Source organism: Oryzias melastigma, linkage group LG1 (genome assembly GCF_002922805.2).
Source record: "Oryzias melastigma strain HK-1 linkage group LG1, ASM292280v2, whole genome shotgun sequence".
NCBI lineage: Eukaryota > Metazoa > Chordata > Actinopteri > Beloniformes > Adrianichthyidae > Oryzias > Oryzias melastigma.
The window spans coordinates 18,585,092-18,602,992 of record NC_050512.1 but is presented as its reverse complement, the minus strand read 5'-3'; the positions used below and the strand labels follow the sequence as shown (position 1 = coordinate 18,602,992).

General features: G+C 35.0%; 1 protein-coding gene across 2 annotated transcripts in view; it reads left to right on the top strand.

Moving 5' to 3' along the window:
- LOC112157044 (catenin alpha-2) overlaps nt 1-17,901 on the top strand; it is a 91,634-nt gene that overhangs the window by 2,617 nt on the left and 71,116 nt on the right. For both annotated transcript variants that reach the window (XM_036212653.1, XM_024289495.2), the window contains exon 2: nt 10,621-10,773. In XM_036212653.1, coding sequence (XP_036068546.1) covers nt 10,621-10,773 — 153 coding nt within the window. The remainder of the gene's footprint in view (nt 1-10,620; nt 10,774-17,901) is intronic.

The window sequence follows — 17,901 nt, the reverse complement described above, 5'->3', positions numbered from 1 at the left end:
AAAAAAAAAAAAAAAAAAATGTATCCGAAACTTTTAATCTACCCAATTCTTGAATTTGTTTCAAATAAAAAAATAAAAAAATAAGGTATGTTAATACCAAAATCTTTTTGCCTTTAATTGAAGGCTAAAGGCCAAATAAGTAGACGATTAATGCTGCATTAGTCATATTTTTCACTTTTCATCAAAGACTAGGCTAATTAACTGAACTGGAAATGACTGAAACCATCTGAAGAGCAAACACAGAACCCTTTGGAGATTCTTTTTTCTTGTCTCACTAATTAAAACCGTGTGATATTAAAATTATAAATTATTTTTTAGCACAAAAAACTACAGTTTGAGTAAACATCAAATGCTTCTTTGTCCTCTCAATTTGTTAATTTTACTCCAATTTAAGTTTTTATTGCATATGCACTAGATGATTGTGTCTTCTCTGACCTTTGAAGGCACACGATCATGCTAGAATGAAACCAGTAACTCTGTGCTGCTGGGGCTGTCTAACACGCTGGCAGCCTGTATTCCCTCTGACAGGATGTTCTATTGACTCAAGGGTTGCCTTGACAGAATGGGCGGTGTGTTTAAGCTTCAAGTTAAGATGGGAGGGCAGACTCCAAGTGCACACGTATTGCATGGAGTTGTGATACAGTAATTATGTCAACAAGAGACGTGTTGTAGTCGTCGAGACCATGAAAAAGGCGTAAGGCCTTCCTGAGGGGAGGAGCACAGTTGTGCAATTGAGAACTTTCCGTCTCCAACATCTCCTCTGTGCAAAGGACGCATCAAGTATTAGAACAAACAAGCACAGATGACAGACAGCATTTATCAAATGGGAGCAGGTAAGACCAAACAAGCCTCGCGACAACACCGCCAGAGACTTGCAATGTTGTTTTCTCTTTCATGCTGATGTGTACTCATATGAGACAATGCTGTGCTGTCTGTCACCCAGAATGGATTGTGCTGGTTTTAAGCATGCTGTTTGTTCACGCCTCCATTTTGTTTTTAGAAAGTGTTGAAGCACCGTGAGGATTGACGGGTAATTTATGGCAACATTTACATCATATAAATATGGAAAGAATATTCACCCTGACATTCTAATCATATTTTGTTTCTAGAAAAATAAAATAAAAACTCTTCGGTCATTAGAGATATTAATCATCTGTGTCTCTGCACATGAGACCCCTGGTGTCCACTAAAGTGAACAAATGACCGAAATACTCTTTGGTTATTGTTTTTTCTGTGGAAGAATTACAAGGCAAGTGTCTCGTCTCTGTCCCTCGGTAGTGCAGCACCGAATAATTTACATGTACCCTCACCAGCTTCCCAAAAGAGATAACAAGACAAGAATACATCAAGACAATAAACGTTCATCTCCATAAGTCAGTGCCCCTAATGTCTCACCAGTCTTTTAGCAGCAGGTGACCTTCTGCTTTCCTGCTGCACATGTATTTCCAGCAGTGAGGCCTTTTTCCTACTTATCTTCTGGATGTTAATATTCCTCACGTATTTTGTTATATTACAATTATAGACACATTTGTTAGCTCTGGAAAAAATAAATGTGAAGCACATTAAATTTCAAAATAAGACAGAAGACACACTGAATTGTAAAATGTCAAATACAGTAAATTATTAGGATATGGGAGCCATGTTATCCTTACAACAAGGAAAATGCAATAATAGGTAAACAACACAAATTGGATGAAAAACAAAGTAATTTTTGTCTTATTGGACTTTTTTCATACAATTACAGTCACACAAACACATGCGAGAGCAAAAACAACCAACCTCCGGTGTCAAAAGTGAAAAATCCAGGCGGCTAAATCAATTTAAAAAGTGGAAATATACTGCAAAACATTATAATATATTGTTTTAGGTGCCAATATTGTTAAGCATTAAGACTTTCAGCTGTTTACAGAACCTTACACATTTGAGTTTGGACCTGTCTCTTCATCAGATACTGTGAAAACATTTACTGTCATTCAAGAGATACATTTTTATTATAAATACACACTTATACATACAAATACACTTGAAGGATAACAGTTGATTTTTAAAATAACTCACCACCCACAGTTTTTATGAATATAAAATGAAGCATTAAAATGTCTCTGACCCTAAGATGTACATATGTTTATTTTGGTGTCAAATCTAACTTCCTAACATAGGAATTGAGAGAAAACTGCTTCTTTTTACACCAGCTTTTAGTGGTCATTTTAGGAACTGCAGCGTTTGGTAGTTTTGAATGGTGGTTGCTTAGTTTCACATAAACAGCACCTAACGTACCTAGTTCTATTTTTTTTTTTCTATGACACGAATTTATTTTTGTGGGAATGCTGCTTTATTCCACATAACATGCATGTAAAGCTTCTTGGATACTATAATGCTTTTTTTTTTTTGTTATTTTGTTAATGGGACACATAAATGAAAGTTTTGCTCTCTTTTTAAATTAATATAGCAAAAAATATTTTCACATTCAAATTTTTGTCTTTTTATATGTTGTAAATTTCGTTGTGGTTCACTGATAAATAATGCATTACTCACTTACAGCCAGAACATCATAAAAAATTGAGACAGGAAAGAAATATGGTATAATTTATGTTTAATGCAACTCAACTCAGAATTCTGTGCCATTGCAGATCTGCTCCTCCTGCCCTATGAATTCACTATTTAGGAAGTCTGATGTTTTGCAGAGTGCAGAAGCTACTATAGTCTTATATATCAAGATGAGGAAACTGTGTGGGAGTCTGTGAAGGTTAAGATCAGGAACAATACCAATTTTTACTTTCATTGACTTTGTAGTAACATGGTGCACCATAAAAATCACATTCACACCATTTACTAAAAAAATAGTTTGATGGTATTTTTTGAAGGTAATTGTTTATCTAAAAAGTGATATCTTTTAATAGTAGTTGTGTTGTATTTTCAGTATGATACAGACCGTGCAAGAATAAGTGTAAATTGTACACTCTTTAAATCCCTTAGACTCACCAGGAATATAAAATATTCTATATGTTTTTATTTATTCTATATTACAATAAATATGTATATATATATATATATATATACACATATACCCTATAAGACAAAAATGAATTTTATTGATGATTTCCAAATCTTTAGTATGTAACCTTTGATCTTAAACAGCTACTGGTGATAAAATACAGAAATAAAATAACATAAAATTCAAAATTTATGATAGGCTAAATATAATGATAATATGAATAACATGCAGGCATTTATTTTATTGGGAAATATCGTATGTCCATGAAATACATATATAAATTCTTCAAAATATTATATTATATATTTTGTCTTTTATTTAATTTGAGATTACTAAACCCCTATTTTCCAAACACTAAAAGTTATAGATAAATAATAATTTTCTTATGAAGGTTTATTTATTTCACTCTTCAAACAAAATCACTGCAATTTTAAACTAAAAATTGCATTTACACACTTTGCTGGTGTTTAGTAATAACATCTTTTTTAGGTAAGTGCTTATAAATACATTTTTAGTTCATCCAAAAGGACAAGAAATATGGTTATATATCACTGCAAAATGTACACTTCATTTTTTTTATAAGAAAAAGAAATAAACCCTTGGCAAAGCAATTTGACCTGGATCCAACTCAAGTTTGTATTTCAATAGCATTGTATCAGGCCTGCAGGACACATGACTGTGCACATTTTCTGTTTTTACTTATTTTAGTTTGTAAACACTCTCACTTCCTTCATCCCCTTTTCTGTCTTTATCAAACAAAGACATCCGGTTTGCTGGATCATATTCATTTAAATTGATGTTATTCAGCAGCTGCAGTTTGTCTAAAAAAAATAATTTCCATCAATCCCTTTAGGGTCTGTCTGAGATTGTTGCTCCTTTTTATAAATGAAATGAGATAAAAATGCACTTTTGTCCAAATATCCAGTTAAATTTTTGCACATTTACATTTTGGCCTTTCTATAGAGACTCTAGCTCCACATGACTTAGAGGAACAGAATGGCAGCCATGGCTTTTAAACTAGACATAAAACCGAAGTTACCTGCGAGCGAAATCATAAATCGTTTAGACTACCCATAAACCCTTGTGTGTAAATCTATACCATCTATGTAGAATGTTTCAACCCATAAACCAAATCCTTTTTACTTTCTTTTTCTCTCTGGGAGAAATAATTAGTGCTGGCTTATAGTTTTTTTTTTTTGTTTTTTTTTCTCCCTTATTATTAATTCTACAAAGGTTCTGCATTTTACCTATTGGCACCTCGGACACGCTTCAGCCTCCTGCAACAATGAACATGACAAAGTATATACAAGATGAATGGCTAAATGCTTTGTACCATGACTGCAGACAAAGGACAAAATGTTGTACCTTTTTTAGATGAATGTCTGCACACAGGTACAAGAGAAAACTTCAACTTTATTTTTTTTCAAACTTGTAAAACTTAATTTAAAAAAATCAGTTTATTTTATATTTCTGTAGGCCTCCACTGACATAATGGTTTGAAATGAGACATGTGCTGAACCGCCTCGTCTCCTTGTCTGTAATGAATGAATCTGTCAAGCCATCTCTTTAGGCCATGTTTTGACTTATGGTTGATTCCAACAACCCCTATAGAAACACTGCCTGGAATGCTCTGCCTCGTGTGTTTTTGCCTTTTTTTCTCTTCATTATGCTTTGGGATATTCAAATCATTTCCATTTTTGTCATTAGTTTGTTGATTAGTACAGCTGTTTTTAATTGTTGGGGCTTTTGAACAGCTGCTGCAAATCAAGTCAGCTGTAACTCTTTGTTCATACAAGCGATTCCAAATTACTTGTGGTGTTTTCTTTCCCAAATGTTTGAAAGGTAAGAATTATTATTTCAGTAGTTATCATATTTAACCCCCCTCCCCCCAACCCCCACAGGAAATTAAGATTTACAGAACGTAGGAATCGTCATGCACCGACTTCTTTGGTAGAGCACCAACACTAGTATGACATGATTGAAGGAAAATGTATTGGTATTTTTTTCCAAACATAAATTGAGAACCTCCCATGAAGTTCATATGAAAGTATACTAGTGTTTTAATGTAATTTTCCCTTTCTATCCAAAAATTATTTTAATTTGAAAAGCAGATGGAATGGACACTCCAAAAAGAAAATGTTCTATTTTTTCAGATCATATATTTCGATGCCTGAAGTGACTGTCAGATCAGAAGCTTCAGTATTACACAATCCTGTCACTTTGATTGAGGCCATCTAAGTCTAAAAAACATGTCATTTGGTAGTTCTGATTTGCAGAAAACAGTTGCATCACATCATAAAAAATGGATCTAACTTACCTCTCAGAAACTTTGAATTGTTCTGCAATGTTGCTGCACCTTTAAAATAAACATTTTCATAAAAGTATAAGATTTTTTTGACGGCTTGTTTCTGTTTTGAAGCGAGTTTAGTACCTTATCTCAGCCAGGAATCTAAGAGAAGCCTTAGCAAAATTAGTGTTTTTTTCAATTTAAGTAAAAACTTAAGTCTAATGTTTGGAACGTGTTTTTAATACTACTTAATACATATTTTTCTACTGTAGTGGCTCCAAAATAGCTACCCACAAACCGATCATTTCTCATCACATCAGGTCTTTGCTTCTGGAAATCGACTTTCTAGGACGAGCAACTCAGTGATCACACGTGCACATGTAGCACGCCCTCTACCAACTCCCATTCTTGTAGGTTTTTTCTGCATTCGCCAGAGGGTGGTACGTCAGTAATGTGGATTGTGCATTCTCAATTATTCAAACTCCCCTTGCTGTAAAAACTAACCAGGAACTGAAGAAAACGATTCATCACAACTAACATACAACATACATTAAGCTATCGCGGAGAATCAAATACAATTCCACCAAGTTCTGAGAATGTTCATGAAATAAACAATATATATATATCAATATTTCAGCTGACGGCTATCCTACCTCCAGTGGAGTCTTTTAATAATGCTGTTTTATAAATATAGATTTGAATGATAAAACACAAGCAAATGCAACTCATGTAGAGGTTTGATTCATCTTGGGCTCTTTTGTTTTATTTTTGGTTATTTATTAACAAAACTTTGCTAGATTGTTGGCTTTTTTTATTTTGTTGAATTTGTCAGTTAGAATTAACAACACAACTTGCTGAATTTAATAGCACAATTTATTTAACTCCCCTTTAAGCTTCTAATCAAACAAATCAGAGTGACTCATTTGGAAATGTTGCTTCAATTAATTTCTGGGATTAGATTTCTCTTTTTTTGTTTCCTCCTTGTTTTCCATTTGAATTTCATACATAACGTTTTGCTTAGTGTTATGTGTATTTGCTCATTTTCCTTTTAGACGTGCCATTTATTCTGTGATTGCGTTTGACTCTTGGCATTTTATTCACCAACTCTTCTGTGCTGACCCCCCAAGTAGCTGGCAAAGAGTGCTCTGAATCACAAGAGAAAAAGCGGAACCCAAAGTCCAACTTTAAACACTTTAGACACCCACTGTAGTCCTCCGCTTTGAATTCCGATCCTTATTTGGCATGCGGAAAGGCTCTGCTGAACTGTAAACAAGCGCTCAATTTTTCCATTCTATTTTGTGTTTGTTTTTGCTTTGATTCGTAACGAGGCCGACCTAGATCTTTGCTAACGTCTCCCTCAACAATTTTCCTTCGTGGCAGCAGAATCCTAAAGTATTATTTTATCTGGATTGTAAATGCTGCTCCTATTCTTCAAAATCACAGAGACCAGTGAGTTTTAACAAGTGTTGCTTTCAACATCTTGTTAACAGAGAAAAAGAACATCTTTAAAAGTGAAACACCCCTGAAAAGAACAAGTACAAGCAGAAATAAGTTCCTCATGTGTTGTAGGGAACTTGTTTATGTTTGGTAACTACTAGTTGGTCCTCCACTCTTTATTACAATCAAGACACAAAAATGTACCACTAAACTTTGTTTTGTTGTAAAAAGATCCTTACAATAATACAGTATTTTTTTTAATTATTTTTCTTCAAAATAAACAACTTCTGAAGTAGAAGAATGTAATATTCTAGAAAGTTTTACTTTTTTATATTTATAAAGATAACAAATTATAATTAGACAAAAGAAAAAATCATAAACGCATATTTTTGTCTTCAAAACAAATGTTACTCAGACCAATTAGTATCTGCCTGTTTTTCTTTTCTTTTATTTACTTATTTATTTTTATTTATAATTTTGTGATGAACTGTCAAGCTTTCCAGGGTTCGCCCAACAGCAGCCAGGATAAGCTCCAGCAGCCCAAGACCCTAAATTTTTGGAGATGAATGAATGAGAATCAGAATTTCATCATTACTTATCCTAATCTATTTTTTTTTTCATTTCATTTTTTTTCTTTTTATATATATATTTTTTTTGGACCAAGGAATTTTAGGGGCTTTAACATTAAGTTGATTTTACCCTAATGTTGAATTATTTGAGCATCAAAGTGATTAATTAACCTTTACTGGACACTCGTAGTTGACTCGTAGTCTTGCTCTCTATGGTGGTTGAAGTGTCATAGAACAGTTTTTAACACTTTAGTGGCACCGTTCACTTGTTAATCAGATAATAACTCAGAAAGTTCTTTTGAAGTTTGTCAGCAACAAAAGAAAGCAAAGTGACTTTAAACAATTTTGTAGTTGTCACTCAGCTGATTCCATTGAGGAAAAAAAGAGAGCTGGTGTTTTAAGAAGCATGTCTTTCTTTTTCTCTGTTCATTGTCAGAACTGTCAAAGTCTCTGCTCTCAAGCATTGACAAAAGAATAAAACGTCCCAATAACTTGCTGAAATGGAATATGACTTTAATACAATTGTGAAAATAACTTTATCTAGTGAATTTACTGCAATATGCAATGTCACCAAAGAAGTAAATTAAATTCAGCATGTTCGTATTCTGTTGGCCTTTTATCTACTATAAATTATATTTTTTTATCATTCCACAAATGTGTCATGGCACCAATTTTGGCCACCAGTGGATTTCCATTTGTGGCATTTCTTCTTAGCCTGCATACTTTTAGTGTTCAATAACAATGTGCGACCATGAAGGAAACTATATTGCCAGCACCCAGCACATTCCTCAACAAGCTTGAAATATTTATATGTGAAGCAGAAACATTTAGCTTTCAGAACTTGAGCCAGTGTGGCATTGCTCGACTCTGGAGACAAATCGCTTTCCCACTAACATGTAATGAGCAGAGCCGGTGCCATCCATGAGAATTCCGGTTTTCTTTAAGTTTTAGTGAAAGAGAGGGAGTTTTCAGGCAAAGACAGAGCAATTGGAGCACGGAGCGAGGTACAATCTGAAATATTGAAGATAGATTTTTTTTGTGGGAGCTGTGTGGGCATTAGAATGCTGATGGTGCAGGAGAGAGCACAACTTGGGAAATTACTCGTCTGCATCATTGCTCCACTCAAATTCTCCATTGCATTCTGTTTCACCGTTTGGTATTCATGAATATCCCAAGGCTCCTTTTGCTTTTATATCCATGTTATGCATATGTACCTATGTCTGCTTTTAATTAATGATTGCTTATTAACAAGACTCAACAACAGCATCCACCAACTACCCATGAACTTTAGTTTTTAGATCTATATTTTCATTATTTACCCCTATATTTCATAATGTTTCATCCAATATTTTCTTATTTTTCTTGTTTTGCTATTTCTTTATTATGTCAGAAATAAGCTCTCCAGTTTTTACAAGGTTTAAGTAATGTCATGGTTACCATATGATTGATTGAGCATCCGACCAACCTGTCTGAGCCCCATAATAAATTACTATGATTTTATGGTGTTTACTTGCCATATCCCACAATGCAAAGGAGCTGAATGCAGTTAACATGGAAAGCTGCACTGCAAAAACTGAATCCCAAGAAAATAAAAATACAGTTGTTTCAAGAAAAATTGAATCATTTTCAATTATCCAAGAAAAGAAAATGTGTTTTTCATAAGAACAATATCTTAAAATAGTTTAAAAAACGTGTATTAGTGATTCTTTGTTTTTTACCTTAAAATAAGAATTTCTTATAAGTCATTTTTCTTACCCCATTCAGCCAATGGGGTAAGAAATAGTGGCAGAAAAGATGACTGAATATTATTAGCTGGAGCCAAAAATTTGCAAATATCATTAGCTGGAAGCAGGAAATCTATAAGATTTATGGAGTTGTATTCACATTTATTAAAACTTTTTTCAGTGTTCAGAATGAGCCTTAAATGTATCAAAGGAGGATAAACACTTTATTAGAGGATATGAACAAAAGTGAGACCAGTGTTTACATTTGACTGCAGTTAGCTTCAACCCTTCACTCGATCAACGTGAATCCACTTGTTCTGTCTCATTAAAGAACGACTTTGCACCAATATAAAATTTCTTTACATTAGTAATGTGTTGCATTTTGGTTGAAAACTACTTTAAAGTGTTTCTTACCAGCACAAAACCAGTTTTCTCTGCAGATCAACTAATTCACATTGATCGCATAAGGAGGTACAGTATGTCAACAGAGATGCATCGTGGGTTTTGACAGAGACACCTCAGGTGGTAAAGGTTCAAAGCTTTAAACGCCAAAAAAAAAAAGCCTACCTGTTAGGGTCGCTGGTTAGGTTAGTCTTTTTCGACCAAAAACAAGAGTATTTTTTTTACTAAAAAGTATTTTCTGACACCAGTCCCACTTGATTGTTTTGCATATTTTAAGAAATCTTTCAAATTTTAAGAATTTTTAACTTATTTCTTGGGGTCCTGTTTTGTCTGTGTGGGTTTCCGCCTGATTCTTTTACATGACATGCTCCATTTTTGTTTTTTTTAGAAGGGAACCCCACCTATGGATGACCTGTTAATGTTCTAAACATTTTCTATAAAATGTAGCCTTACCATTTTAGCTGCTTTATCGTTTGCAGGTAAAATGATAAAATTACTACCATGCTGTCTGCTTCAACACAGCTGACAGAGTAAAAATAGCTTTGACAGCATGCTACATATGTATATCTGTGTGTGGGGGAGTGTGTGTAATGATTCTTCACTCTTTGCACCAGGTGAAAGGATATCAAGGTCAGACATTTTCACTAATTCAGATTTATTCTCAGCTCATTGAAAAAGATTCTGTGTTCACATAAAATGTGGCAGTGAACAGACTATTAATGGGGATATTTTTAGATCCCCATTTCTGTCCGCGTTAGTGCTGGTTTAATGGAATCTCTATCTTCCTATGTAAAATAAAGGAGAGTCCTATAGTGATTTCTGTATGGCATCCACTTGCATCACATCAGATGTCACAGTGACTAAGATCAAGATACACTTACGATTTTAAATAAAACAACCAGTCTCCTTCCATTTTTGGCTTTAAAACATGTCACAAACAATGATGCGAGTCATGTTGTGGGCTCCATTGTGGAAAAAAAATTACACCTTACAATCAAATTACACCCCTGACCATTGACAGATCTTTTCTTCCCTCGTTTTATGTCTGTATAGCCCTTCTTCCTTTTTCCATCTACCCCATCGTATCACTACGCTACATTTATTATAGTGCTTAGTGAGATGTAATCATTGCCAAATGCATTTCAGTGAAGTTATTGTCGGTATTAATATGATCTTTTTCCTTGTGTCTGTCCCTCTGAATTGTAGCTAAGGAAGGCAGTAATGGACCACATCTCGGACTCCTTCCTTGAGACCAACGTCCCCCTCTTGGTGCTGATTGAAGCAGCAAAGAGTGGAAATGAGAAGGAAGTCAAGGAGTATGCCCAGGTGTTCCGCGAGCACGCCAACAAGCTGGTGGAGGTTAGTTGTGGATCACACTGACATTTCAGATAGATCAAAAAAAAAAAATCTTCACGTGTTTTGAACGAACTTGAATCCTTCCAGATTTTGACGGTTGGTTGCTAGGTTTGTTGGTGCTCAGTCCAACCCAGCAGCTCTCCCATAGAAAAGGCTAAATTTCCCTCTAATGTATTAGATGCAGACACTACTAAATGCATGGACATTGATGCTGTGACAAAAATGCATCACTTCTTTTCTTCTTCTTTTTTTTATTTGAAGGCATAATTTATGAAATAATGACAAAAAAAAAATCTTGGAAAAAAAATGTGATCTACAGAAACTAAAAACCACAGGACACAGTGGTCTCTGAGTCCATTTTCAATCTATCAATGCTGAGTAAAACATAATTAAAGTATTTCTGTTAAATGAGTTCAATATTGTAAAATTCAATGGTAAAAGTCCTTGTCAAGAACAGCTTGTTAAAGCCTCGAAAAACAAGATGCAAATGAGAAATGAGCATATAAGGCAAAAGCCTGAATTCAAACTGCAAGAAGCAACAATCCACATCGACTGGAAATGCTGCATGCAGGATGTTGTAAAATAGGGAGAACTCAAGAGAGGAGAACCAAAGAGCATTTGTAAGGAGATGAGGAGAGAGCTTCCACATGTTTGCCAAGCCCCACTTTAAAGCTTCCTGGACAGCTGGTCCAGGAAAAGCTTAAACTCCACCTCTGGGGTGCAACATGCACACAGACCCTGATGAGACTATTCAAAAGGATGTTTTTTTTAAAGTCTGCAAAGTCATTAGTTTGTTAAATATTTACTTTTTTGTGTTGACTTTAAAGGTCATAAGATTAAAATTGAGATTTTTTTTTTTTTTTTTTTAGTTTGGCAATCACACTTCTGGTTTAATGTTTTATATCAAAGTTGGTATTTTTGCCATTATTTACAGTGACATGCATAAACAGTAAAAATAAAAAAAGGTAAAAAGTTGAGTTATAATAGAGAAAGTTGCCAGGAAACCTTGGTGACACACTTTCTTTGAATACAGTTAATAAGTTCTGGTCATAGAATCTTAACGTCACTGGAACAATAATGTCGTTTTTTTGTAGTCCAAGCCTTTGCAGATTCAAGAAGAAAACATTCAGGTAAAGACACAGCAGTCCTTTGTTTTTTGTTTGGGTTACGAGCCCTTTGAGAGTACAGAGGAAGTCCAACTAGAGTGAAATAAAGTAAACTTTTATGTGCACTCATGCAAATTTCAGGAGTGCATATGTAAGAGTGCACAAAGAGACATTTTTAAAGCTCTGTCACATTATATAAGAGAATTTCCATTAAAATGACGGAAAAGGGGAACACATTTTTATTCCCTCTTCTTTATTCCCAGGATGTCTTACATTTTTAACGTCTAAGGTCTTAGGTGGGGCTGTGTTGCATTTTGATTGTTGTCCTTTTGTTGGAAGTAAAAATATAAGGTGCTACACAAGTATTAATAGTAAAGCTAAAATAATAGATATCAGCATCCTAGTGGAATTGGTTAGAATTTCTAATACCATGGAAGTTGCACATCATCATTTAAAATATATATATACATGTAACGTGTTATGCACATGTATTCATATTTTCCCACTCTAAAAGTTGTTTTATTACTATTAAATTTAGACGATATTGTTTTTTTTTTTTTTTTACATAACCTTTTTTGCCAAAGTAACACATGCAAGTAAATTAATGTGCCTTTTAGGGGTAGTAGCCTTTGGATCATATGGTCAATTGAAGGAAGCCTTTCGAATAGATAATGTGGAACCCTCTCAAGAGACTGTCACTTAACCCAACGCTCTTGCTTCCTTTGACATCCGATGATCATTTGAGTGATTTGTGTGCTCTTTCGGCCTCACCTTGCTGTTTGCTGATGAGACGGACGCAACTCTTTAAATTGGTCCTTTGCAACCAGAAATGTTAAAGCGTTGTTTGTTAAGCTCAAGGACACATTATGCATTCTGATCTTGCTACCCATCCCCCTCAAAAAAAAAGGAAAAATCTGTTATGTGACCATTTGCTTATTATTGGTATAGACTTGACTCAATGCAAGTATCGGCCAGTTGACTGGTCTTGCCACTGCATAACTATTTTTAATGGTGTCTTCAAAGCAACACTTCGTTTGAAATTCTGTTTGATTCTGTTCATTGCATGGGCACATTATCATTTAATTCGGCTTTCAGGTTGTTGAGCCAGCGCAAGGTGATTGGTCGGATTTACGTTGTATATTGAATTTGCAGACAATTGGTCTCATAAGTGTTGGGCAGTGATATGTGTCCTCTAAGTGCCTTCTTAGATAATACAGAATTATCGTACACATTTCTAGTTAGGGCCTTAAAAGTCTAAGGCGTCCTCCCTGTTAATATCTTTGATTAAGGCTTTATTAAAAATCTGAAACTCCCACATAATGTTTATTTTTTATATCCCCCAAGATATACATAGTTAGAACAGTACTTGTGGTAATTTGACAAATATAGTGTGCAATATAGGCTGCACAGTAGGAAACGGTTACAGCATAAAGGCTGTGGTTCTAAACCCGGCTGGGTCCTTCCTGTGTAGAGTTTGCATGTTCTCCTTGTGCTTTTGTGAGTTTTCCTAAGGCACTACGGATCCTTCCACAGCTTAAAGACGTGCCTTATTTGTTCACTGAGGATTCTAAATTATCCCTAGATGGGAATAGGAGTGTGTATAATTGTGTGGCCTATGACAGTCCAGGGTGTACCCTAACTTAATCCAACAGTAGCCAAGAACAGACTGAAGTAGCCCCGGGATTCAGCAGGTTCTGAATATGGATGAATATATCGATGGATGGTTATTGTGCAATGGTAGTGTTTGAATTAAATGGTCAGTGTCCAAAACAATAAAATAAAATCTAATCCTTAAATGCAAACAATTTGGTTAGCAACAAATCAGAATGTATTTATTTTTTGTTATTTAGGTACAAACACCATAAATAAATACCCTAAACTTAATTTAATAACTAAAATTTAAGCCTCACATTTTGCACGATGCTAAAGTGAAACATTTATTGTATGTTCTATGCTAAAATTGCTTACTTTTAAATGTGTAGAAGTTTTACTATTGACTGTCAACAGGACTGCTGCCTCATATAGTAGAGAGATCAAGTCTTGTTGTCTTCCATACTTCATAAATAGATGTTTTTTTTCGGTTGTCAGACAAATGAAGGTCAAAGATTGTCCTTATTTTGACATGTTTTGACTGCTTGCCAGCCGTATTTAAAGATGAATTTGCACCCATTGCTTATGTGTCACCATCAGCTGTTTGTTGTGGGTGTGGCCAGCCAGACAAACCTGTTGGAAGCATCCCACCTACCACGCCCCCTGCAGACTAAACACTATAAACTGAGACAAAGGGGGTGTGCTAGTTGTCACCCACTCAGTATGCTTTTTTTTGTAAGGGACCACAACTAGACAGAGGGGGGCGTGGTAAGTCACCTTTTGCAGTTAAAATATTATCACTGGAAAAAACTTGGATCTCACAAATCTGGAAAGTGAAGAATAATTTAAAGTTTGAATATAGTAAACTCTGGAGATAAATTGAAAGGACTTGGAAATGCAGTTGAATCCTGGACAAATTAAAGTCTGGGATAGTTGGTGACACCAAATCCTTGTTTGTCATCTTCCACAGTGCCTCCCTGCACGGATGTATTCCAAGCCTAATGCACTATAATGATTGCAGACTTCACTATAAAACAACCTCATAGTAAATTTTACACATGAGTCAGCAGCGTTGAAAATATTCTGTGGCCAATATGATTGTAATAGCATACAATCAGGAGATGAACAAAATATGTACAGCAGGAAGTAAAACTCAACCCTCGATCCTAACAAAACCCAGAGATGGATATTAGAGAAAGGGGACTGTCCCTCTGTCTCGATGTATTGACAGAGGAATTCACCCCAATAACCATTTCTGTAGATTCAACAACACCTCCAGCACCATCATAAAATCCTTCTTTTTTTATGAAAATTGAAGAGGCAAAGGAGCTCCAGCACCCACAGCTCCTTCTACAGGTGTGGGGAAGAGAGCATGCTGGCTTCTTGCATTAATGAATGCTATTTCAACTGCTCAGGAGCAAGGAAGAAGGAGCTCCAGCAGGTGGGAAGATGTGCACAAATGGCTGTAGGGTAAAGCGCACGTCCATTTTCAACATGTAAATTAGCAGATGTAAGGCCAAGACACTTCATGGGGGCTGTTTACCCCCCACCTTTTCTTCAGGTTGGAGGCTGCTCTATCATAGACAAGTCTAAAATGTGTTTCTGAGTGGACTGCTACTCACAGCCTGGCTGAAACATAAGACATATTACATGGTTTCCTTCGTTTTATGCTGTACGTGTCATTTCCTTCAAAGTTTTGCTTATCCCTCATGCTATCTAATGGGTCCAGATGACCCCACCCTTACATTGATGTGTGATCCCTCCCATAAAAAAAGTGACAGAATCTTATGTTTGTCACGGACACCAGTGCAAATAAAAATCCTTGAAAACAAATATTCAGCGCGCTGTCTTGTGGGGTCCAGATGACCCCATTTTTAATGTAAACGTGCCTAGGATAGTACATGGGTTACACCAGCTCAGTGGCCTTGTGGAACAGCGTCTGTCCTCAGACGGGAAGGTCATGAGTTCAAATCCAGGCAGTGTCATACTAAATACTCTAAAAATGGGACCCATTGCCTTCCTGTTTGACACCCAACATCAAGGGGTTAGATTGAGGGTTTAAACCACCACATGGTTCCTGAGGGCGGTTTTGTCTGCAGCTCACCCCTCCCCCAGGGGATGGGTCAAATGTGAGTATTTAGTAATTACTGGTTATTTCCTGTGTAAAATGCTATTAAAAAAAGGCCTTGTGGAATATTTCAACTAGATTTAGAAAGCCCATTTATGTCATATATGGTACAAGCAGTTGGGACAAGCAGCAAAATGTGTTATGATGTTGGTAAAGTAAACCATGCTAGGTGATAATATATTCCACTTTAATAAATACATAGTAAAAAATGTATTTTTTTTCATATTATCAAAAAGCATTATTACCCTGTTCTATATGTCCTTTTTATTAAGAAGAGGGAACAAAACTACTGACTGGTGTCTCTGCACTCATCCTTGTGATGTCAGGCAGATATTAAATTAGAGTTAGACAGTGTCAGGTTAAAAATGTGCTTTCATTCATATCTGCTTGGTTTCAGTTTGCTCTTGTTCCATTTGGCACCATAAAAGAAAGAAAAAAAAATCTCACTATCCTATTCTATTCACCTCCCAAAAGAGCGAAGTTCACCTTGTCAGCTCTCTTAATCACATAATGTCCATTACACCAAATTGACCAGCAACAGGATACCAATAATTATTAAACTGGGTATATAATGGGCCAAAATCCATGTAATGGATCCATGAAAGTTAATGAAACCGACCTTCTACAGTCAGCAAAAGAGCCTTTGTAACTCCCATCTGAAATTGTACTTTTGATGTGTTGCATCAACGTATGATTGAACATGTTTTGTATTGTATGAGAAAACATTCCACATGCTTCCATGGCTGAATTTAGAGCATGTCTTTCTGACAGAAAGTTTCCTTCTTCATGAAGGCTAAGACTGACATTTAAGCTTCAAGTGCAACAGCTCCATGTGTATTTTGCCATGCAGTTTTAACTTGCTATAAAATTAGCTAACCTGCATTCACTGTCAATCTCTGCCATTTTCATCCCTCAAAAGAACAGGAAAATAGTCTATATTTAAAATAGTCTATTTTTGCAACTGATCAATCTTAGACATAAAATATATTTTTTTACATTTGAAATACTTTCAGTTTCAGTCTTTAAACAAGAAAAAAAGCTTAGACTGTTTTAAGCGTATAAATAAAATTTCAGTCATATCATATTTACACAATCAAAATGTTTAATAAATAAATAATAATAATATATGTTCAGCAATTCTGAGGCATCTATTTTTTTGTGAGGATTGTTCCATAGACATATATACTCTGGATGGATAATTTATATGATTTTTTTTTTTTTTTTTAGGAATGCAGTTCTGATAACTGAAAATGAAGTCTAAAGGCAAATCCTCATGTTGACTAGATTTGACTTTGTCCAATTCAACAACTGATGAAAAATGGACACCTGGACAGGATAAAGTAAAGTGGGGTTTTGTTGAGTGTTTAAATACAGTCAAATCCAATTAAAATGGCAAATAACAGTTTACATAATATAAAACAAAAGCTTTTATATTTATTTATTTTTATTAAGTGATTGACACCAGGTTGTTCATACCTTTGGGTAAAATTAAATATTTTTTTAACATGGTGTCACTACCTATGTAGCCACATGGAGGCCTGGGTCTGGCTTTCCCTTTGTTTGTCCCCAGTTAAAATGCAGGCTTATGTCAGAAAGGGCATCTGACATAAAAAAAAAAAAAAAAAAACTTTGCCAAAACCAAATGTGCAGATAGGGGAGAACTGATTCTCTGTGGCAACCCCTGAAGGGATATGCCAGAAGATGCTCATCATTCAAATAGAAATGTCTTCTTTCTGACACAAGTCTCTAGGGTTTTTTTTTGAGGAACTGCAATTTTTTTTTTTTTTATTACTTTTTTGAAAACGTGGTGTTGGAGTTTCGTTTAAGAAGACTCATTAGCACCTATCCTCATAGAAATGTATTTTTTTATTTTTTTAAAGAATTTGTTTTCTTTTTGATTTAGCTATTTACAATTGAACACGTAACTTAAAAAAGTTAATGTAAATATGTTCAGTCTCTGTTTTTAATGGGAAATCATAAACTTTCGTTTCAATTACTTCAGTGCCATTTAAAAACTAACAATCATTACTGAAAATTATTCATTGAATATTTCTCTGTCATTCACACTAGAACTGGACAGAAAAATGAATTTTTGCTGTCCACTCTCGTCTATGCAGACTAATCATTCAAATGTACCAAGGTTAACTTCTAATGTAATTTTAATGAAAAGATGTTCAGCAAGCAATTTTTGAGAACAACTACAGGACATTGAAGCCTGTCAATATTTTTATGTCAAAGAGACCTTTTTCTGTATTGACTCTATATATCTGTTCAATTGAAAAACTCCACAGTGAAGTGAACTTCTGA